At 41.1% G+C, this 23,432-nt stretch overlaps 2 protein-coding genes across 3 annotated transcripts; both read right to left on the minus strand.

Moving 5' to 3' along the window:
* Positions 1-170: 170 nt before the first annotated feature.
* Positions 171-6,114, minus strand: wee1 (WEE1 G2 checkpoint kinase). The gene is made up of 10 exons (XM_031833051.1): positions 6,011-6,114; positions 4,886-5,898; positions 4,129-4,340; positions 3,705-3,768; positions 3,352-3,524; positions 2,720-2,988; positions 2,272-2,459; positions 1,983-2,153; positions 1,437-1,582; positions 171-1,139 (listed from the first exon to the last, which is right to left on the minus strand). Exons 2-10 carry the CDS (start codon positions 5,378-5,380, stop codon positions 983-985), a joined length of 1,875 nt encoding a protein of 624 aa, XP_031688911.1. The 5' UTR covers positions 5,381-5,898; positions 6,011-6,114; the 3' UTR covers positions 171-982.
* Positions 6,115-6,808: 694 nt separating this feature from the next.
* On the minus strand, positions 6,809-21,816 carry znf143b (zinc finger protein 143b). Of its 2 annotated transcripts, none has more exons than XM_020492253.2 (16): positions 21,333-21,816; positions 16,535-16,648; positions 16,072-16,155; positions 15,742-15,837; positions 15,421-15,501; positions 14,982-15,175; positions 13,092-13,154; positions 12,706-12,822; positions 12,457-12,532; positions 12,209-12,334; positions 11,680-11,859; positions 11,265-11,492; positions 10,811-10,956; positions 10,393-10,542; positions 9,779-9,925; positions 6,809-7,205 (listed from the first exon to the last, which is right to left on the minus strand). In XM_020492253.2, exons 2-16 carry the CDS (start codon positions 16,638-16,640, stop codon positions 7,122-7,124), a joined length of 1,878 nt encoding a protein of 625 aa, XP_020347842.1. In that variant the 5' UTR covers positions 16,641-16,648; positions 21,333-21,816; the 3' UTR covers positions 6,809-7,121. The 2 variants fall into 2 exon arrangements, with proteins under 2 accessions (XP_020347842.1, XP_020347843.1); XM_020492254.2 differs by lacking the exon at positions 21,333-21,816 and adding an exon at positions 17,067-17,167 and having other exon boundaries at positions 6,829-7,205.
* Positions 21,817-23,432: the final 1,616 nt, after the last annotated feature.

Raw genomic sequence — 23,432 nt, forward strand, 5'->3', positions numbered from 1 at the left:
GGGTAATACAGTCATGTAGGGCCTTATGTAATATGTTACATGAATTTGAAGACCAGCATGAATTTGATAAGAATTTATTAAAAGATAATGTACAGGCTATAACAGAGTTAAACGGAGAACCTACAGAACAATGATTTATTTAATGCTACAAAGGCAGGGTTGAAGCTGGAGGAAGTTGGAGGCTGTACTCATGTTTAATTTTGGCAAAGAAAGCACTTTTTTTAAACCAGGTTTGATAGACACCATTTTCTTACATGTATTGCATGATCCATTTAAAAATATATTTATAGTTTAAACAAAATAATAATGTTATGGTCCACAATTATAGTCCACCAAATATGATAATGGATGCAATGATTTAAAACTACCCTAATGGGAGAATGAAAAATCCATTAACCCTGTAGAACAAAGACATGAATAGCAGCAGGTTATGTGGCAAGTTCCCCGTTGCTTCCAAAGTGCTCTTAAAAGCATTGTCTGACAGACCCTCGGATGCCTGGAATCAGGCAGTAAGGTGCACACATCTGTGGCCTGGTACATTCACACACTGAGGGCTTCTCTGTGTCCCTCTCCATCAAAGAGCAAGGCTTTTAAGGAAGTGCATGGAGTACAGTGGAGAGCCTCTGCAATCTACTTAGACTTGTGGCTGACAAAAACAAAACAGGAAAAAAAAAGGTACATTAACTACCTTAAGGAATGCTTGGTCTCTGTCAAGATGTCCACTACCAGAATTACTGGTCAAATATTTGACAAGTCGGTACTAATTGAGTATGGCAATGCCTAGTCTCAGTCTTGACCGAGTCCGACAAGAAAGGTCCACCCACAGCACCGAGTTTGACAGTGAAGTCTCTCCTGTGACCAGTGGAAATTGGGTCCATTTTCAGCACTTGTACCCAACAGAATACGTAGCTAGTCAGATTCCCTAGATATCAGTTTTCCAGTCCATGTTCCAACCTCATTGGGGGAGGGACGTGTCTGCATTTCAGTAAATGGTCAGGCTCATTGAGCGGTTCATCTTCTTGCCGATGAGTCTGGAGGTTTTGGAGTTGGGCTGGACAGTGGAACGGGTCAGGACTCTGTCTGTGGACAGAACCTTATCCTCAGCAGCAGCTTTGGCAATCTGGGCCAACTTCAGCTCCCTGGGGAAAGCAATGAAGAACAGTTAGATCAACCCTGAAAGAAACATTGCACCATGAGACAAACAGATTATGAAACCGAAAGTCCATACCGTGAATCTCAAATTTACAAGCCCCACCTGTTCTACATCTCCAATGTCACTTAGCCGTCAATTAATGTCACACTATGGGTAGGTTGGCTCACTATGTAAAATCATGAGCAACAACTAGCTAACCACTCACTGCCTTTAGTGAGTGGGGGGGGGGGGGGGCTACATCAGATCCTTGTTTCACTTGGTGTCAGTGCCATTCTGTACTTACTTCTGGAGCAGTGCATTCTTGAACTTCTCTGCGTTGAGTTCCACACGGAGCTGATCAGCAGTCATTCTAGCTGCGGTCAACAGCACCGGGTGCTTGATGAGGTCAGAGGTGGACGGCCGCCTGGTGGGGTCAGGGTGGATCATCAGCTGCAGGGGAGAAAAAAATAAAAAATAAAGTTACCTCCTGAAAACTAGCAAATGTAAATAGCCCAACATCAGCCACTTGATTTTTGAGCGCACAATTCAAATGAACAGTATATCTTTCAATATCACACAGCTTTATCAGTTTGTCCAATAACAGGACAGTGAACATCACTGAATAGCAGTGGCATAGAATCATATTTTCCAACTATACCATTATCTGGTTATAATGACAATTCTCAAATGCCCTTCTAGCCAAATAGAAACTGGTATTCAACAATGCTGTGTTATAAGCAAAGGTATAGGGTCAAGAGGAAAATGACTGCTTTTAGAAAACCTTCATAACCTTCTTAAATTAACCGGTCACATTTCAAAGGAAACGCTTATAGTAACATCAAGTTCTTACCTTGAGTAGACTCAGGAATTCCTGAGAGAGCACTTGTGGGATCGGTGGCAGTTTTCCCTGACGGATCTCGTGCCACTTATCCCCATTGGTGGGCAGAGGCTCTGCCCCCGAGGCACTGATAACAGTCAGGGCCAGGGCAAAGATGTCCGCCTTCGTCAAGTTACTGTAGTCCTGAAGGAAAAGTTTGACGTGATTAGGAACGTTGTAAAGAATCATTTGAATTACCCTGGATTTCCAAATAATAATACTTTAGCTGGGGCAAGGCAAGTTTCTAATGGAGAAAACTCACCTCTTGGAGGACTTCATTTGCCAGGAACCTGCTATCGCCTTCTTCAACTTGAGGATTGTTCACCCTCGTCACATGGCCAAGGTCACCTATTTTGTATACCACACTGGTTGCCAGTCCATCCTTTTCGTCCTCCTCTTCATCACATGCGTCTACACTGCACACCGTCTTGCGTGAGATAAAAATATTGCCTGAAAGAGAGACAATACACAAATTCATTTTTGTTGTCAATGACTAAGTAAGAACAAACACTTCAAACAAATTGCATTGAATTAGGGATGTGAATCAAGATGTCCTCCTGTTAAAAACTAAGCTGAAATGTTTTTTAAAGTTAAAAAAACAAACTGTGCTGGTTTCTCTCGTCTCCACTGTTAACTAAACATCCACTTCATTATTACAAATCCCATCTGACATTAAAGTTCATGCTTTTCAACCTCTCAGTGGTACTTACTAGGCTTGATGTCCATGTGGACCAGCGAGGATGAGTGGATGTACTTGAGGCCGCGAGTCACCTGCAGCAGCAGGTCCTTCAGCTCCAGCTCCGATAGGAAGCCGAGCCGCCGATAGTTCTCGGCCGTGACATCTGAGAGGGTGCCGCCGTTGCAATACTCGTTCTGGATGAGCATATGGTCATCCTCTGCCCAGGCTGAGTAGTAGCGAACCACGTGGGGGTGCTGGCCCAGCACAGCATGGGCATACACCTCCCGAAGGGCGTTCTGCCTATGGGTAGAACGCAGATGTAGTTAGATTAGGCATTTCTTCAAGTTGGTTAACTGTGGTTAGGATAACTAACATTATTTATTATTTCAAGGACCGTTAGAGAATAGACATGAAATACTATTCCCAAGTCTGGTTGGAATACATAGTGACAGCAACAAAGGGAGGATGTCAGACTGGCTTCAGCAAGAGTACCCATACACAATATATACTGAACAAAAATATAAACTCAACACCTGTTGGTCCCATGTTTCATTAGCTGAAATAAAAGATTCCAGAAATGTTCCATATGCACAAAAAACATATGTCTGGCTGGATCAGTATATTTAGAGCGTGCTCCTGTTTCAGATAGAAACTCCTACTTACTCATCCACAGAGCCTGCCAGGGGCTTCTTTGAACGCTTGATAGCATAGATGCAGCCGTCCAGTCTTTTGACACACTTGAAGACGGCCCCATACTCCCCGCAGCCTATCTTCTCCAGCTGGTGGAACTCAGAGGCGTATCTGGACTTCATATTACTCTCCATCAAGGTGATTCTCTGAGGATGGAGAGGAGGTTTAATAGAAAATCACAATAGTCTAACTAAATGTTATTTGGATTATGTTATACATCTAACTGGATATTTGTAGGTTGAGAGCTTTGCTGAATAATATGCCTGCGAGTGAACCAAGTTCATCGCAATGCTATAACGAAATCAGGATGGTTAGAAAATAACTACCTTTGGCGGAGGAATGATTTCTTCGGTTTCAGCGTCACTCGCCTCCATGTTCTCACCACAGGAGCTGAATAAAAAAAAAACGAGACAAAGAGTTTGTTAGCATACATTCCAACCACCAGATGGCAGCACTGGGGCTTTCACACACACATGGCAGAGTTCATTAGTGACCATGAAGTGTCTTGGTTTCCTGCCAGACTTTTGCCTTACTGATGCTTAGTCAACGGATTTAACGATTCCAGCTAGCAATAACAATGGGTTACAATCTGTGTGTACCGACATATGGACACATCCAGGTATCAAATGAAAGGACAAAAACACAAGTGATCAATTGTTGTCTGTTGAAATTGGACTAAGTTCAAGTGTTTAGATAGTATTAGACTAACTTATTTGGCTAAAATAAAGACAGGATAAATGAGTGACATACTCATTCCAGTGTGCCCTCTTCCTGTTATTCTTCTGTTGAGTGGTAGACTGGATGAGAAGGGCTTCCGGGGTGAAGGGGTTGATGTTGACCAAAGGGGTCTGGCTTCTCCTACTGTCTGGACCAGATTTTCCTGTGGAATCCACATTCCTGAAGAGAGCCACTCTCCTACTTGAGGACACTGAGCTGGCAGTTCTGGCTTTGTTCAGCAAACTCTGCGAATGAAAATATTCAAGACATGTTGAGACACTTAGAGAGCAAACTATTATAAAGTGAAATACCCTTAATGAACTGAAATACCACATATATAAATAACTAATTTGGGTAAAGTTGAGGTGAAAATTAGGTGAAAGTGTATACAAATATGGCCATCAATGCAAAATATTGATGTTGACAAGGATTCCAGAGTGGATAACTGGGGGCATGTCCTGCCATGAAAAAGTCTAGACTTCGAATCAATGACTCAATTTGCAAGGCTGACTGCTGGGTTATATAATTGTATAGCACTACTGAAAATAGTGGGCGGTTACTATTACTCAACAAAAGCTACCTTTAAAAACATTTTTAAAAGTACAGATTCAATGAGTCACTATGTCATGCTGCCAGCCTTTTGTACAGTACTACAACAATGCCATGCATCATTACTACGTCATAAATGTTAGCTAAGTATGCTACAATGCATTAACTATGTTGTCAATACAATATTAGCCATTTTTTGGTATGGTACAGCTTGGAGGGTTTCTGGATCAAGTGGTCAAACCTTTGGTGTGTGTGGAGTATCAAAAAGGCGAAGTTTTCTGAAGGTTTTGTGTGGAGGTGTGTCGGGGCAGTCTGGAATAGGTGAGCTCGAGCCTTCCCCATCGTCCTGAATGTATGACCGCTCCGGTGAATTGCCGTACACCCGAGAGCTTTTCCGTGGTGACCGGGACCCCTTCGTGAAAATAACGCTACTGGGGGACTGAAGGTGAGACGGAGAACCGAATCCCTCTTCGTCCCATAGTTCAACATCACCGCGTTCCCCAGTCCGATTCAGAGGGCTGCTGTGTTCGAGTCGTTTATCGACACTGTCCCGTAGCTCATGCATTGGAGAGTCCAGTTCTGTAAAGCCCGATTCTGCTCCTGTGCTGTTGTTGCCGTCCTCAATCGGGTCATCCTCTTCATCGCTCGGTGCAAACTGTAACTTCTGACGTATTGGTCGGGCGTTTGGAGATGAACTTCCATGCCGACGACGGCAACTGTAACTCTGCATTTTCATTTAAAACCAGGCTATCGCTTTTTTTTTTTAAGTGTCCGTTTATAGCTAAAGGTGTAACGTTAACAAACTGTTAGCTAGCTAATCCGCGTAATTACTATGCAACTACTGTAGTATGTATATAATCACCGTAAAATAAATTAAATGTAGCTTGTAATATCAAGGCATTCGGCTAGCCACGCAGCAAAGTTGACGCTGCTACCTGGCAAACGAGAAGTATGGCACAAAAAAAAGTCAAACTTCCACCGAAATCTCCCTGACGTTCAGCGAACACTTTCTCTTGATGACGGGTCGCAAATTGTAACATACATCTCAAGCAAGTTTATGTTCATCTGATAAATTTGCTCCGAAGATGTGTCGCTAGCTGTACAGTTAGCTAACCAGCTACACGCCCCTGCCGTGGTCACTCCTACTAGCTACAGCCAAGTTAGCTTATAGGTACCGGAAAATGGCTGTGGCGCACTGCAACCCCTTGTCCAGAACCCAGCCCGAATAGAAAAACATCAAATCCGTCAGGGTACCTAAAAAAATAATCCCAAAAACTCGCAATGAAATGACTTGGTTATCTTTAAACGTTACAAACTCTAAAAGTGTATTTTCACAACAAATCATTGGCTAGCTATGTTTACATACATTGATCTAGAGAAACTCAGAGCATCGTTATGAAGCGCATGGTGAAGGGCTTCCCGCGACCGTTGGTCAGATGATCTACTCCTCAGCCAATTGGAGCGAACCATGCGCGTTTAAAAGATAGGCGTTGCAGTAAGTGCTACGTCATTTACATTCTCTTTGATGAAACGTAAATTTGGCGCGAATGATCATCTTTCATCAAGTTCCAAGCGAAGCAATCAAATTAAAAACCCGTTTAATGGGGCTACTTTCAAGGCCGAAGTAAAAAAAAATGTTTAAAAAAATCGGAAATTATTTACATAAAAGTTTAATACCTTGCCAATATGAACTAACTTTTCGTAGACATACAATTGTCCATATACATATGTATATATGTATTTGGATGGATCTGCATGCAATAGGCTATTTGCATGAATCCGCGTAATTACTATGCAACTACTGTAGTATATACATTATCGGAACTGATCTACATTTCAAGTTTTATATGACTCATGTTTGGCATTAACTATGACATTTTTCAGTTGAATGTTTAGATATATCTCTTTTAAATATTCTCATACACACCTTGTTGCCATCGGCTTTCAAGCCTTAATTTCAATAAATCGGCAAGATAAAATGTTATAAATCATAAAAATAGATCATAAAAATATCTATATATCTCAAGATTGTGTCCACAACATGTAACTAATAGTGGTAGTTGTTCTATGCATGTCTCAATAAAACTGTAAGGTAATGGGACCAAGGGGTTCATGATGTTCTGTCTTTCTCTGTTCCCCAAACAAACTTTATGTACACAGTATATTGTGTGATCAATCTTTTTATTACAAAAAAAATGAGTTAGCTGTACATTGCAGTTGCACAATAGAAATAATCCTGTCCTCACCAATGGCTGAAGGAGCACATTAAATCCACATAGGACTTCAGTTATCAAAAAACACACACACACACATACATACATACATATATATATATATATATATACACATATACATATACATACATATACATACATATACATATACATATATATATATATATACACATACACAATTATTGTAGAATCTAGAAAATAGTTTAGACACAATTTATTCTTTGCTATTAGTTAATTGTGGAGTTAATCGTCCAATCCGGTGGTCTCGCCTTGCTCTATTCGCGACGCTATTCTGATGGCTTCTTCCAATGATGGTTGATCACTGAGCTAAAAAAAAACACCATATGTTATTAGAAATTAAAGTCTAACATATTTAGCACAAATTTAATCCATTAAATCTCCCCACCACTCAAACCCACTACAATTTCCTCATCAGTATTATTGCTCTTTTGTGTGATTAACGAGCTTGACAGGTTGTTATACCACAGAGGGATTAGAGAGTGTTTGCATTTTCATTAGCATGACAAGAGGGCAGATCGAAGCAATCAATGGGTTAACAAGCCAGTACATGTATCTGCCCACTTTGGCTGTTACAGAACCCCCTCAGGCAGAACAATGGCTTGCTTTGTTTAACACCTTGTAGCACTGAAGTGATATTAGTCCTAGGGAGCTTTGAACTTCTGAATGATTAACTGTTATTGACTTACTGGCTACATGATTTCAGTCTAATTTCTCACAACAAATGTTTTCATTATTATGAACATAACAGGTGTTTATATAAAAACAAACATTTCTGTGATAAAGTTTACTGTTGCAATTAATTTTGTTTACTACATATCAACGTTGACATTTTATTTAATTACCAAATGACTCAAAACAGATACAGGGTGGAGCCTGGAGGGTACAAGTGGAAAGAAACACTTCGCCAGGGGGACTGGCTTCCTTCTGTACCTTGTGATAAGAGTCAGAATGTAGTAAATCATGTAAATTCTAGGTGTTTCCTGGAGTAGCAGGAAATACATGTCCCAAATGGCACACTTTACACCTCATTTGTTGCACTACTTTTGACCAGAGCCCTGCTAAAAGAAGTGCACTATATAGGGAACAGGGTGCCATTTGGGACACATACTGGTAAGCAACAAGCCACTCTGTGGGATCAGCCTACGCAGTAGTGGGCCACAGGGCTAGAGGCAGGTGTCCACTGGACCTCGATTGCATAGAAACCACAGTCCACACATTATGTGACTATAGGCCTTCTTTCATTAAGACAGTTAGGTCAACACCAGAACTGGAGAGTGGTCACCACAACCCTTGGCACACAGCTCCTGCTAAACCCCAATCCAACCCCACCTACCCATCAAGTTCACCTGAGCGTTTAAACAGCAAAACACAGAGGTTGGGTGGGGAGGGATTAGCCAATGGCAAATAGCTCAGGTTTAATCTTTGCTGATGACTCTTTGTTTGGTCTGAAACTCATGTGAATATCATCAACGGCAGAAATATCAGTTAAATGTGTTCTCATCCGGCAAAACTACGGGGAACAGTCAAACAGAACACATCATTTAAGACGGATACTGAATGAATAGAGCAGGAGCTGTCCCCTTTTCCACATGGAATTCTCTCTCATTCATACATATATATACACACACACACACACACACACACATATATATATATACACACACATATACATATATATACACATATACACATACATATATACATATATATACACACATACATATACACACACACACACACACACACACACACACACACACACACACACACACACACACACACATATATATATACATATATACCTGCAACATCAGGTAATGTGAGAACCAAATGTTTGTATAACTAACCCAAGATAGCCTGTAGTTATGGTCTTCCAATGGTAGCAAATTAATCATTTGGGGCAGAGCCAAGCTAGAGAGATTCTATTGGTGAGTTCTAGCATGTACATGTATATATCCATTACGTAACACCTATTCTGAAGTCCACGCAGTGCAATTACTCAACTCACCCTTGCACTCAAACTAAACAACATCATTTTTTTTTTTTACTTTGTCAAAGAGTAAAGGCTCATAAAAATAAATAAAAAGTCCACTAATATTTTGTAGTTTTGGGAACAGAACACATTGATATCAAATGTTTAATGGATGAGAAAATTTGCAGAATGTCAGACAAAATCCATCTCGCTCAATCTTCTTCGGCCACTGGCCTTCCCATCGTCACCATATTTGGTAGTGAGTGGAAATGCCAACCGTATGCTTCAGGTTTGTACATCATGTGAAACATCTGTGGTGTTACCTTCCATCTCCCAAACCAAGTAGCTAGGTAACATGTTCACCAAGGCTGTGTTTACACAGCCATCTGAAGAACCCAATTCAGGTTATATTCTGATTGACACTCAGTTTTACATGTGACCTCTATCCGATCTGCGTATTCACACGTAGCCTCTCAAACTGAGCAAAGATGCAACACTAATTTCCTGTCACTGCTCCTTTAAATTTTGTGGTGGTTGTCATGGTAACAGCAGGTAATGTGAAATATATATATATATATATATATATGCATCCAGACTGAGGTCACATTTGAAGCATCAGAATTGTATCAGGATTGAGATTCACATGCGAATGCACGTACACAGGCAGCCCAATTCTGATATTTTTCCACTAATTGGTCTTTTGACCAAACAGGTAAGCTCTTTTGCCAATAATTGGCCTTCCTGTGTAAACGCAGCCTAAAGATCAGATTCTATGTTGTTTTTTCCATTTACACATTGGGGAAAAGATCAGATAGACCTAGGTATCAGATTTGCCAATACACTAGAATTGGGGTAACTGTGTAAACGCAGCCTAACTAACATCCATAGGCTGCTCATTGTGGCATACCTGTACAGCGATGTGAGTGCCATTGGAAGTAGCCAATAGGGTGACCGGGTGAGGGCTTGAAGACACCACCTGGTGCTCCTGTTCCTGGATAAAATCCACCTCCTCCACTGTCTGGAACGTGGTCATATCTGGGGTCATAATTTGCACCTGCAGAGGACAGAAATAACATTTGAAAAAGAGAATACAGAGTATAAAATATAGAACGCAAAAATCAAGGACACAAAGGCCTCAAAACATTTTGTCCCTTAAGTCAAAATAAATCCTGTATTTTGTTTGTTTATTTTTATTAATATCGTAGATGTAATTATGCTGTAGTATGTTTTGTTGTTGGTCACTCATGTTTTGAAAATATAGTTATTTTTGTATAAATCCCACATGTATTGGGAGTGTGTGGAATCTTTATTTTCTTTTTGCTGAAGGTATACTTGGTTTACCAACATCTACCCAGAAAAAAATCGTAGGTACATGTCTTTCTGTCTTTTCCTAGTACATAGAATGGACATTGGCAGTAGTGCAGATGGGCAGCAACCCGGAATATAATTTTCTTTAAATAACACACCCAACTTTACATAAAAATAATTATAACTAAACATTATTTAATAATTGATAGATACCTGTCCCTCTGTGCCATCCTCTGTCACCATGGTGACAGAATGCCCTTGTGACATCAGCTCATGGGCTGGGATGGTGATGGTGGTACCTTCTTGTGTTACCATGGTAATTGTACCGCCCATCGCTTGCAAATCCGCCTCGGAGATACTGACCTGAAGTATAACAACATCAGCTCGTTTCCTACTACTCCAACCGTCACAACATGCACTCATCAACACACATGTACGAATGGTGTTTCTTCATTTCCTCTATAAAACAGTTCCTGTTACACACCTAGCAATGCATTATTTAAGTTTAAAGATCATTCGGTCCAGCGAAAAGACATGAAAAGCAAAGAATAATATAAAATCCATCCATATGCAAGGGAGAGAAAGTGAGCCAATAGTAGGGGAAACACTGATGTGTGACATGGATGCTTACCTGCTGTGTTGTTCCATCCTGAGTGACTAGAGACACTTGGTGCTGTTGCCCTAGAACCTCTGGGGTCCCCACAGACACCTGTTCCAACAAGGAGTCGTCCACCTCCACGACAGATGTGTAGGTGACCTCGGGATCATCAATGGCATCTGAATCAGACAGGAAAAACAGGGTCAAGCTTAGAAAACCACAGAATAAATGAATAGGGTCAGGTTTAACGTGTTGATGACAGGTCGTCTGAGATTGAATGAGGGCCAATGAAAGTCATCTCCGTATCCAAGCAATCATTGCAATTTGTCAGTATTCAACATCATTTAAGAAATCAATGATTTCATCATTCGCCATTTCTTTACAAAGAGGTAAACTGCTATTCTGTCTACTATATGTCACAGCTGAGTACAGAGTGCAGTTACTTTTCCCTCTCATTATGTGCACAGGCGTACACACAAACACTGACCTGTGGGTTGCTCAAAGTAGGCCTGGTGCTCCTCTTCGATGGGCTCCGTGTCGTTGTGCGCTGTGCGCTTGTGCATAGCCAGGGTGGAGATCTGTTTGTAAGTCTTCCCACAGTAGTTGCAGTTGTAGGGCTTGCAGGGCGTGTGGACCACATGGTGCTTGTACAGGCTGGAGTACTCCGTGAATCGCTTATCACACCCTGGCAGGGTGCACACGTAAGGTTTCTCTCCTGGACACATGGACAGGTACAACACATTGTTATCATTGGGCAAAAAAACAACTCAGTCAAGGTATATTGTGATTGCTTAAAAAAAAAGAACATGCATTTTGGTCCAAAAAGTCTCCATCAGACAGCTCCTTCCTATATGGCCATGTAAATAACATGTAACGAAGAAGCCTAGTATTTTGGTACATGCCTGTATGAATCCTCATGTGGTTCTTGTAGTTGGTGGCGCTGGCGAAGGATCGCCCGCAGCTGGGCTCAGCGCAGTAGTACGGCCGCTCTCCGGTGTGCGTGCGGATGTGAACCTTGCGGATGTTGGAGGTGGTGAACGACCGTCCGCAGCCCTCAACAGGACATTTGAATGGCTTCTCTCCTGAAAACAACACAAGGCAGGACAAACGAGAGTAAGACTACGTCTCAGAATGTACATTAGACATAATGGGGGTTTGAGAGTGAGAAACCTGAGATCTATCAATGGCCTATATTGAAAATAGCAACCTGACCCCAACACAAGGCAGAGGACACGGTGACAAAGAAAACTCAATAGGTGGAACCCATCCTCTTCCTTGTACCAGTGCATTTCTACCGGGAGTGTATTGTACCAGTGCATTTCTACCGGGAGTGTATTGTACCAGTGCATTTCTACCGGGAGTGTATTGTACCAGTGCATTTCTACCGGGAGTGTATTGTACCAGTGCATTTCTACCGGGAGTGTATTGTACCAGTGTGTGTCCGTGTGTGCTTCTGTAGGTCTCCGGATGTTTTGAAAGACTTTTGGCAGTTGATCTCCTGGCAGCGGTAAGGCTTTTCCCCAGTGTGTGTACGCGAGTGACTCTTCAGCCCATACCCTGAAGAGGACAAAACAAGGTGCCAAACAACTTTAGTCTAGAGACAATTTAAACACAAAGAAGAAATCAGCAAGGTTGTATAACCCATGAGAAGAGTTAAAGCCCTCACAGTAGCTTGCTACCTGTAGCAAACTTCTTCCCACAGCCAATGTGGTCACAGATATATGGCTTATCTCCAGTGTGGCATCTCTCGTGTACCTGTGGGGAAACACAAACAAAGCTATATTACAGCAACAGTAAAAACAAACTACACACACACACACACACACAAAATACTCTAGCTTTTATTAGAAGTAAGAAGAACAAAACTCATTAGAGAAAATATTTGACATAGAGAGGAGAATGGTATTGAGTCAAACACAAAGCCTTGCCTTTAGATGGTGAGCAGTGGTAAAGAGTTTCCCACAGTCCTCGTGGTCACAGTGGAAGGACTTCTCCCCTACGTGTGAAACCCTTCCTGTCCTACCCTCTTGACCCTGGAGAACAATCTGAAGAGAAGAGGAGACATTAGGTCCTCATGACAAACCAGGTTATTTTGTTCATTAGCCACCAAACAGGAAGAGACCTTACTAAAACACAGAGGATCTACCTGGACTTGTGGAGTAAGATACGTACCCTTTTGTTTTCCATTGCAAAATGTTTTCAAAAGTTATTTGTTGCGTGCCAGTTTAGGGTTAAAACAAAACATGTGAAACATCTGGGTGCGAGGGTTGAAAAACCCTGCTCTAATGAACATTATCCAGCTGAGTGACAGTACCTGCATGTGGATGCCATTATCAGTCTCCTCTCGGCCAAACAGCCCACTCTCTAAATTCTCCACCTGGCGAACAAGCAAATTAAATGAATCATTATATTTATTTATTTTTTTTTTTTTTTATTTTACCTTTATTTAACCAGGTAGGCAAGTTGAGAACAAGTTCTCATTTACAATTGCGACCTGGCCAAGATAAAGCAAAGCAGTTCGACAGATAAAACGACACAGAGTTACACATGGAGTAAAAACAAACATACAGTCAATAATGCAGTATAAACAAGTCTATATACAATGTGAGCAAATGAGGTGAGAAGGGAGGTAAAGGCAAAAAAAGGCCATGATGGCAAAGTAAATACAATATAGCAAGTAAAATACTGGAATGGTAGTTTTGCAATGGAAGAATGTGCAAAGTAGAAATAAAAAAATAATGGGGTGCAAAGGAGCAAAATAAATAAATAAATAAAAATTAAATGCAGTTGGGAAAGAGGTAGTTGTTTGGGCTAAATTTTAGGTGGGCTATGTACAGGTGCAGTAATCTGTGAGCTGCTCTGACAGTTGGTGCTTAAAGCTAGTGAGGGAGATAAGTGTTTCCAGTTTCAGAGATTTTTGTAGTTCGTTCCAGTCATTGGCAGCAGAGAACTGGAAGGAGAGGCGGCCAAAGAAAGAATTGGTCTTGGGGGTGACTAGAGAGATATACCTGCTGGAGCGTGTGCTACAGGTGGGAGATGCTATGGTGACCAGCGAGCTGAGATAAGGGGGGACTTTACCTAGCAGGGTCTTGTAGATGACATGGAGCCAGTGGGTTTGGCGACGAGTATGAAGCGAGGGCCAGCCAACGAGAGCGTACAGGTCGCAATGGTGGGTAGTATATGGGGCTTTGGTGATAAAACGGATTGCACTGTGATAGACTGCATCCAATTTGTTGAGTAGGGTATTGGAGGCTATTTTGTAAATGACATCGCCAAAGTCGAGGATTGGTAGGATGGTCAGTTTTACAAGGGTATGTTTGGCAGCATGAGTGAAGGATGCTTTGTTGCGAAATAGGAAGCCAATTCTAGATTTAACTTTGGATTGGAGATGTTTGATATGGGTCTGGAAGGAGAGTTTACAGTCTAACCAGACACCTAAGTATTTGTAGTTGTCCACGTATTCTAAGTCAGAGCCGTCCAGAGTAGTGATGTTGGACAGGCGGGTAGGTGCAGGTAGCGATCGGTTGAAGAGCATGCATTTAGTTTTACTTGTATTTAAGAGCAATTGGAGGCCACGGAAGGAGAGTTGTATGGCATTGAAGCTTGCCTGGAGGGTTGTTAACACAGTGTCCAAAGAAGGGCCGGAAGTATACAGAATGGTGTCGTCTGCGTAGAGGTGGATCAGGGACTCACCAGCAGCAAGAGCGACCTCATTGATGTATACAGAGAAGAGAGTCGGTCCAAGAATTGACCGAATTGGCCGAAAGAATTGATATAGTGTTTCTGAATGAGACTCTCTTCACAGCAATACTGCAGCCCATAACCTTGAGTCCTCAAACTCTACTCTGGACCTCAAAGCCAGTTCCACTGCATACTTTCATTGTTCCCCTCTAATAAAGGGACTGACTTCGACCTGGGACAACAGGTACGTGCAATTAATTGCAAGGTAGAAACAGAAAACCATTAGACTCTGGACCTCGTAGGTAAGAGTTGGGTACCCCTGCCCTATAGTAACATGGAACATTCTCTACTCCCACCCAGCTTTAATGTGTGCAGTAATAAGGGAAGGAACCAAATACTTTGTCAACCCAGTCTTTTCATGACCATGTTGCAGAGCAAAGCAGAGGTGACATGTTTAGTATCCATGTCTATATGAATAAATCTATACTTCCCTCTATGGCTCTGGGTTTAGATATCACACTACCTTGGTTGTGTACTGCTCCAGCACACTGATGGTCTCCGGGTCTATGCCCCCGTCTGTCTGCAGGTCGGAGATGGTGCCGTCGGCCTGAATGGCCAGGATGGTGTTGGACTGGGGCATGTGCACCGTGTGCTGGATGTACGCCGTGCTGCCGTCCTCCAACTGCACCGCCTGCAAGCTACTCTGTTCATATGTCTCTGAGGAGGTATCAGGAGAAAGGTTAAACGTGATCAATGTGGCCCCTAGTCACTACTCCCCTAGGTATTCTTGTACACCCGAGATTGAATTTGAGGCAAAAAATATCACATGGCCTAACAAAGAGAAAGGTGTCACTTCTATCCTATTGCTAATGATAAATAATTATACCTAAACCTAATTTCAATCCAAGAGAAGAAAGAGACCAGACAGAATCTGGCCTACATCCTTGATGAACAACATTTACCTTTGGGTGCATGAATGTAGGCTGTTGTTCCATCTTCTAGCTGGACAGCCTGTCCATCTTCAAGTTGCAAACTGTCTCCTCCTACAATATAAACATGCAATACACATGGTAGTCTCTAGAAATGCATTATACACAAACGTCTGTCAACGAAACACAGATGTTATCCAGGTTATGCCAGAGAAGCTCAGGTCAAAAATCAAATGTTTATTTTCACATGCATCGTAAACAACAGGTGTAGACTAACAGTGAAATGGTTACTCACGGGCCCTTCCCAACAATGCAGGTAAAAGTACATGTAAGAGTCTGGTTCATATCCTTCACCTGATTTCGGCATGGACATATGCTGGACGTATGCAGTAGACCCATCCTCCAGTTGGATGACCTGTCCGTCCATTAGCTGTCCATCTGAAAAGGAAACTACTCCTCTCAATTAGACTGAACTCTAATCAGAGCTGTCACTGAGCCACAACATACTTGTCTCAGAAGCCCCTGCTAAGCACAGATCTAGGATTAGCTTACTCCCTTCCCTTATCTTTACCATAGAGGATAAGACCTTGCATTTGTACATAGAGAAGACCTGAGGCAAATGTGGACATTTTTGCTTTTCTTTCACCTCACTGATAATGACATGAGAGAGTGATGCACGCTTACCTTTGTGGTCATGCTGTATGTATGCTGTGGAGCCGTCGGCAAGGGTTACCGCCTGTAGACTCACTGTGTCCATATGATCGCCGTCTATATAGGATCATAATAGTCAGTATTAACGTACTCAACTAAGAGCTGGTCGAGACACGATAATAGTTGTGGTGGTGCACTTTTTCTATTAGGCAGTATGTTACTTTAATTAGGTCCCACGTTGAGTTCCAAAACCCATCTACATATGTTGATATAGTGGAATGACAGTGTTGATACAGATAGTAGTTATACTGTGGGAATATGAAAGCTATTTTCCTAACCCAGTCTTGGGATATAAGCAAAGTACCAAGCTTGCTGTAGTATTTTACTCTGAACTATGATACATACATCTAATTATATTCTCTGACCACTTCCCATTAGTAGTTGGTTTGACCCTTTGACCTCCCCTGTGTTGGGTTAGGACCCCGACAGAGCTCACCTGCCACGGTCACTGCCTCGGCCAGACAGAGGGTCACCTGCTGGCCGTCTGCATCCTGGAACTCTGCCATCCCCTGGGAGTCACAGTTTATCTGGGCCAAGAGCATGTCTCAACCTACTCAAACAAACAGGACAAAAAAACAAACATGATTCAAGATGTCTCTAGTTCTGAATTTAGAGAACTGAGAAGTTGAATATATGAAACTTTGGTCAATTTGAAATTATAGTTTTGTAAACTTGATACACAGATGAAAAAAATGTAAATATATACCATGTTGAAACTGAAAATATAAATATTGAATTTTCAATTAAATTGAATTTGAAAACAATGCAATGCTCAATTCAGTTTCAAATTATGAAATACAAGTTTAATTTAATTATTTAATTATTTAATTTGTGCATAAAAAAAAAGGGCCTCACAATCACATCACTGTATTTTTTTTGCATTCAAAATGCCGTATTTAAAAATTGAGTTGTATTCATTGTCCGTAGCTAATGCCTGCCCATACCATAACCCCAACATGGAGCACTACCTTCAGCAAACTGCTCGCCCACATGACGCCATACACGTGGTCTGCGGTTGTGAGGCCGGTTAGACGTACTTCCAAATTCTCTAAAACAACATTGGAGGCGGCTTATGGTAGAGAAATGAAAAAAAATAAAAATTATACATTAGGATCCCCATTAGCCGACTCCAATGGCAACAGTCTTACTTGGGTCCAACAACAACAAAAAACATTACAGACAAAAAGACTTTACAATTTACATACATTGAAAAACATTAACGTGTAGTGCGTGTGCATCTATCAGTTACACATACATGTCAGTACATAGACAAGTAGATTACATGGGGGAAAGGCATTGTGCCGCGAGGAGTTGCTTTATTTGTTTTTTTGAAAGGTTTGCTGTTCCCTTGCACTATATAAGATGGGAGTTTCATGCACTAATGGCTCTGTATAATACTTACTGTATGTTTCCTTGAATTTGTTCTGGACCAGGGGACTGTGAAAAGTCCCCTGGTGGCACGTCTGGTGGGGTGTATGTCAGTGCTGTGTGTAAGTTGACTATGCAAACTATTTGGAATTTCCAGCACATTAATGTTTCTTATAAAACGAGAAGTAACGCAGTCTTTCCTCAACTCTTACCCAAGAGAGACTGGCATGCATAGTATAAATATTGGCTCTCTGATTACAATGAAGAGCAAGACGTGTGGCTCTGTTCTGGGCCAGCTGCAGCTTAACTAGGTCTTTCTTCGCACCACTTGACTGGACAATAATTAAGATACAAATAAAGCCTGCAGGACTTGCTTTGTGGAGTGTGGTGTCAAAAAAGCAGAGCCTCTCCCCGTCGTTACAACCATTGAATCGATATGTTTTGACAATGATAGATTGTAAACTAAGGTAACGCCAAGTAATTTAGTCTCCTCAACACCATTCATTACCAGATTCAGCTAAGTTCTAGAACTTATGGAATAACTTGTACCAAAAACAATGCTCTTAGTAGAGATGTTCAAGACCAGTTTATTATTAACACTAACATTCAATTCTCTGGCAACAACTCTGGTGGACATTCCTGCAGACATCTGTGGCATTGTGTTGTGACAAAACTACACATTTTAGAGAGTGGCCTTTTGTTCCAGCACAATGCTGTTTAATCAGCTTCTTGATATGCCACACCTGTCTGGTGGATGGATTATTTTGGCAAAGGAGAAATCCTCACTAACAGGGATATAAACAAATTTGTGCACAGAATGAGAGATAAGCTTTTTGTGCGTATGTAACATTTCAGCTACTGAAACATGGGACCAACACTTTACATGTGGCGTTTATATATTTGTTCAGTATAGTATGTGCTAGATGCCTTGCTTAAGATTGATGATTAAAAACCACCCCGATTGCTGAATCATTAACCCATATTTTCAACCTGACGATTATATCTGGTACTATCCCCAAGCTTTGGAAGGCGTCCCATGTTCTCCCACGTCACAAAAGGTGGTGACCTAAATCATTATTAAATCGCTCTGCTCCTAAAATGTTATTGCTGAGCGAAAATATTTGAATCCTTGATTAATTCTCAGCTAAGATCTTTCCTATCTTGAAATGTAAATCAGTCTGCATCCCTAGTTATAAATGTGGTTAACTGTATGGATAAAAAGCAACATTGACAAGTCAATGAAGAGGGCAGCACAAAGGCTTTTGATACTGTTGATCACACACTGCAAATTCAAAAGGCAGTCCTAAAATTGGCCTAGACCAGGCTGCATGTAAATGGTTTAAAAATGACTTGACAGATAGACCTCATTGTGGATCTATCGATGGTGTTAAAACAGGTTTCCTGGTTATTACCAAAGGTGTCCCGCTGGTGTCGATTCTGGGTCCTGTACTTTTTACAGCTTAAATGAACAATATCGACTTGTCTGTAAAAAAAATAATAATAACCTGCACTTATATGCCGATGATACTGTTGTGTATGCCATTGCCCCCACAGGTGACCAGGCTCTATAGTCTGCCCTCATTGTATTACAGAAAAACTTTATAGACCTGAAAATGGTACTGAATGCAGGTAAAACTAAGTATGTGTTGTTCTCTGGAGCACATAAAAATAACTATGATGATTTAAGCTTATGTACGGTGTCCATATCGATCCGATCGTGTTCCTGCTTAGAAATATCTGGACATATGGATAGATGAAACGCTGTCTTTTAAAAAGAATATTGATGAGTTAGTTAAGAAGCTAAGAATAAAAATGGGCTTCTTCTATAGGTCCTGCCTCTAGCTAAATATTAGAAAGCAGATTATTCAGTCAACGGTCCTAGACTGTGAATGTGTTTGTTTTTAAGAGCCTGTAAGTAAGCATTTCACTGTAAGGTTTACACCCGTTGTATTCGGCTCACGTGACAAATAAACTTCGATTTGAATTTTTGTGCCCGTGTTTTTCTTTCTGCTTGCACTTTGTATTGACATCGATGTGTATTTTCTGCTATTCAGGGCTCATCTGTAAAAGAGACCGTGGTCACAGTATGACTCCCTGATAAAATAAGAAGGTTAAATAAAATACAAAATATATCTAGGGCAAAAAGATGTAGCAACAGCCATTGACACTACATACACAAAATATGACGATGCCTTTCAATTATGTAGGCAATGCCACACACATTTAAGTTACATTCCCTTTACAAGTCAGAATGTTGCATACACTTCAGTTGAACTTACTCTACCAATTATCCATGTTGTTGGTCCTTCACTTGGTTGACATTTTAGACAAAATATCCCCAGGAAAGTGTTATTTAGCCAACTTCAAAACGATGGTCTCGGTATGTGGCAATAAAGATTTGTTTGCTTGTGACCAAAGGCATGTGCACAAGATGGAAGAACATGCACCGACACATGCATGTAAGCAAAGTCTGCAGGTGTTTACATGGTTCTGCACATGTACCAGGTGATATCAAGTTCAACGACAGTATCGGTGTTATGATACTGATGATTTCTCACCACAGATGGAACTTTAGTTTCTACCGTTGTAGTTAGCCTACCGCTCTATCCAGTGGTCTTATCAGGGACAACTGTTGTTGACAACTGTAGCATGGTAGCTAAGCCTAAACCGCTATGTTAATTTAATTAACCTAACCTACTGCATTAGTTCTCCTAACCTGCCAAGTTAATTATTTCAACCTGTTACGTAAACAACCCCTCTATGGCAATAAATGATCAGTATCCTGAGTGGCGCAGCGGTATCTCAATTCAAGAGGTGTCACTACAGTCCCTGGGTCGAATCTAGGCTGTATCACATCCAGCCGTGACTGGGAGTTCCATAGGACGGTGCACAATTGGCCCAGCGTCATCGGGTTTGGCTGTCATTGCAAATCAGAATTGGCTCTTAACTGACTTACCTAGTTAAATAAAGATTCAATGTAAAAAAATATATAATAATCAATACGCATCTAAAAAGTCAGGTAAGCAATACTTCACTGTGGAAGTGTCTCGAAGACCAACCACACATACAACCTGCAACAGAGTAAGTGCACATGTTATTTTATTCAGCATTCTGTCTTTAGAGAAAACGTAGACAACTTTAAATTGCTATGTATATTAAGTATTGGTATACAAGTTTGATTTATTAGGCAACATACACTAACTTTATTTGGTCAAATGACTTGCAAGCGAGACAGACGCGTTGTTACAAATGTTGCAACTTCTAAACTGGCATATGCCAGAGCAGGATAGCTAGGAAGGTTTTTCCCTACGAGTACTAGACCCACTGAGGGTGTTTGCCCTAGCCACAGCGGGTACTTCGACATGAGTCCATAGGCCTGCTGGTAAAATGCACATGAGGGAATACTCCGGGCAGAGAAATTAAATTGGTGGTACAGTAACCTTGAAACGTTGGGAACAACTGAGTTAGAAGACTGCACACGAGTTAACGATACATAAAGATAATCTGTGTTAAAACAAACCGCAATTCATCAAGTGATAGCCTAGCCTAAATTTGTTGAATTGGAGTTTCCCAATAGGCTACATTGACTGTTACACAGCCAGCTGTGTAGCCTAACAATAATTCGTCGCTTCATAGGAACACCATAGTGTGTTGCACACGTAGCTGATAATGCACTTAGGCAACAAGAAAATCTATTGGCTAGCTAATTCAGGTTAAGAATGATTGTTCTTTGACATTCAATTTTATTGTAAAGCAGGTTTCTCCCGTCCCTCATTTACAGTCCCTGTTGTAGTTCCTCTCAGAGATGGCTGTGGGAATAATGCACACTGGGTAAAAAAAAAAAAATACCCAATTTATATACTAACCTCCGCAATTTTCCAACAATCCCTCCGTTCGACCACCATGCATCAGTGCAGGAAACGTTATGAGAGCATTTGCACCCGGGAACATGTATGAAGAAAAGCCGTTGCAACAAAGCCCAACCCCAACTGAATTTACCACCATTCTATTGGTTGTCTACACCTCAATGGTGGTCTTCCCATTGGCCACATACCAGCTAACCCTTCGCAATTTCAGGTAATATTTTCACTATACACGTTCATAGGCCCCTAGCAGGCGCCATTATGTGTATTGTTTGTGGCGTTTGACTAAATGTTATTTTTTAACGTTACAAAACGGTTGACGCTTTGCATTTTACGTAACATGTAACTAGATCGTTATGAGCCTTTCTAATTTCTGTCTTATGTCATACAGCTGAGATCAAATTAGTCTGTAAATGTTCCATGTAAACAACATTTACTGGGAAATGTCGAGCATCCATGTTGAAAACAAGGTTGTGTGGGAAAAAAATGGGGGTATGTGGGCAATGCAGTGAACTGAGCTCATGCCGGCTGAGTATTGATGCAGACATGATAACGTGACCTTTATGCAAGCTTATTGTATATCTGACTTAATGAAACAGAATTACCCTACAAAAGGTAACGTATAAGTTGGATATATAAGGGCTCACACTCATTTGTAATTTATATAGTCTATTTTTAGGCCATGGCTACATATACTGAGTTTTCACCCACGCCCACCTAAGGAAAATAAAATATTTGTGTGTGTGTGAAATATCACAGATAAAGTTAATTTATTTTTTTGTGGGGGGTCTTATTACACTATAGACAAGTTACATTCTAACAAATTTTGTAGAAAATTCTTTGATGCGGCAGGTGGTGGTTAGAGCGTTGTGCCAGTAACCGAAAGGTTGCTAGATCGAATCCCTGACCTGACAAGGTCAAAATCTGTCACTCTTCCCCTGAACAAGTCACTGTTCCTAGGCCATCATTGTAAATAAGAATTTGTTCTTAACCGACTTGCCTAGCTAAATAAAATGTTATATATTGTAAATCAATTCGAAAAATACATTTTTTAAGTTGTATTTTTTCTTAAAGCTAATGATCCGGATCATTTTCTGTGCATGCGTTTTATCTAACATAGCTGCTGCTAAGTGTCAGTATATTATAATCTTTGCTAACGCTGAGCTAACCCATGTTTTTTTGTTGTTGTTATTAAACAACTAATTGACCAACGTTGGTCCAATTACTTGAATTCCATTTAGGTAGGTTTTTTTGAGCCCAACCTGTGGTTTCTTTAGAGAGAAATCAGATCATTCACAAGATAAATTAAGTCAAGTTTTAATCCATTTCCATGTTTTGTCAATTTAACATTGAACATTTTTGGCTAAGGGAATTTCCATTATTAAAAAGCTTGAATCATTCTGAACCATGATGATGCAGCCTATGTCTCTGAACAGCTGAAATAAAAAGCCTGCATCTATTCGAACAAACAGTGCATTTGAAAAGAATACAGACCCCTTGACTTTTTTCATATTTTGTTATGTTACAGCCTTATTCTAAAATTGATTAAATTGTTTTCCCCCCTCATCAATCTACACACACTTCAGTACTTTGTTGAAGCACCTTGAGTCTTCTTGGGTATGACGTCGCTGCCCAGCTATTTTCAGGTCTCTCCAGAGATGTTAGATTGGGTTCAAGTCCCGGCTCTGACTGGGCCACTCAAGGACATTCAGAAACCTGTCCCGAAGCCACTCCTGCGTTGTCTTGGTTGTGTGCTTAGGGTCGTTGTCCTTTTAGGTGAACCTTCGCCCCCACTCTGAGGTCCTTAGCGCTCTGGTGCAGGTTTTCATCAATGATCTCTCTCTACTTTGATCGGTTTATCTTTCCCTCGAGCCTGACTAGTCTCCCAGTCCCTGCCGCTGAAAAACATCCCCATACAGGGGTGGGTAACTCCAGTCCTCGAGGGCCTGATTGGCATCACACTTTTTCTCCATCCCTAGCAAACAGCTGATTAATCAAATTACATACTAAACTGAAGATCATGATTAGGTCATTATTAGAGTCTGGTGTGTTAGCTGGGGCAAAACCGACACCAATTTGGCCCTCGAGGACTGGAATTGCAAA

The sequence above is a fragment of the Oncorhynchus kisutch genome, linkage group LG10 (assembly GCF_002021735.2).
Source record: "Oncorhynchus kisutch isolate 150728-3 linkage group LG10, Okis_V2, whole genome shotgun sequence".
Classification (NCBI taxonomy): domain Eukaryota; kingdom Metazoa; phylum Chordata; class Actinopteri; order Salmoniformes; family Salmonidae; genus Oncorhynchus; species Oncorhynchus kisutch.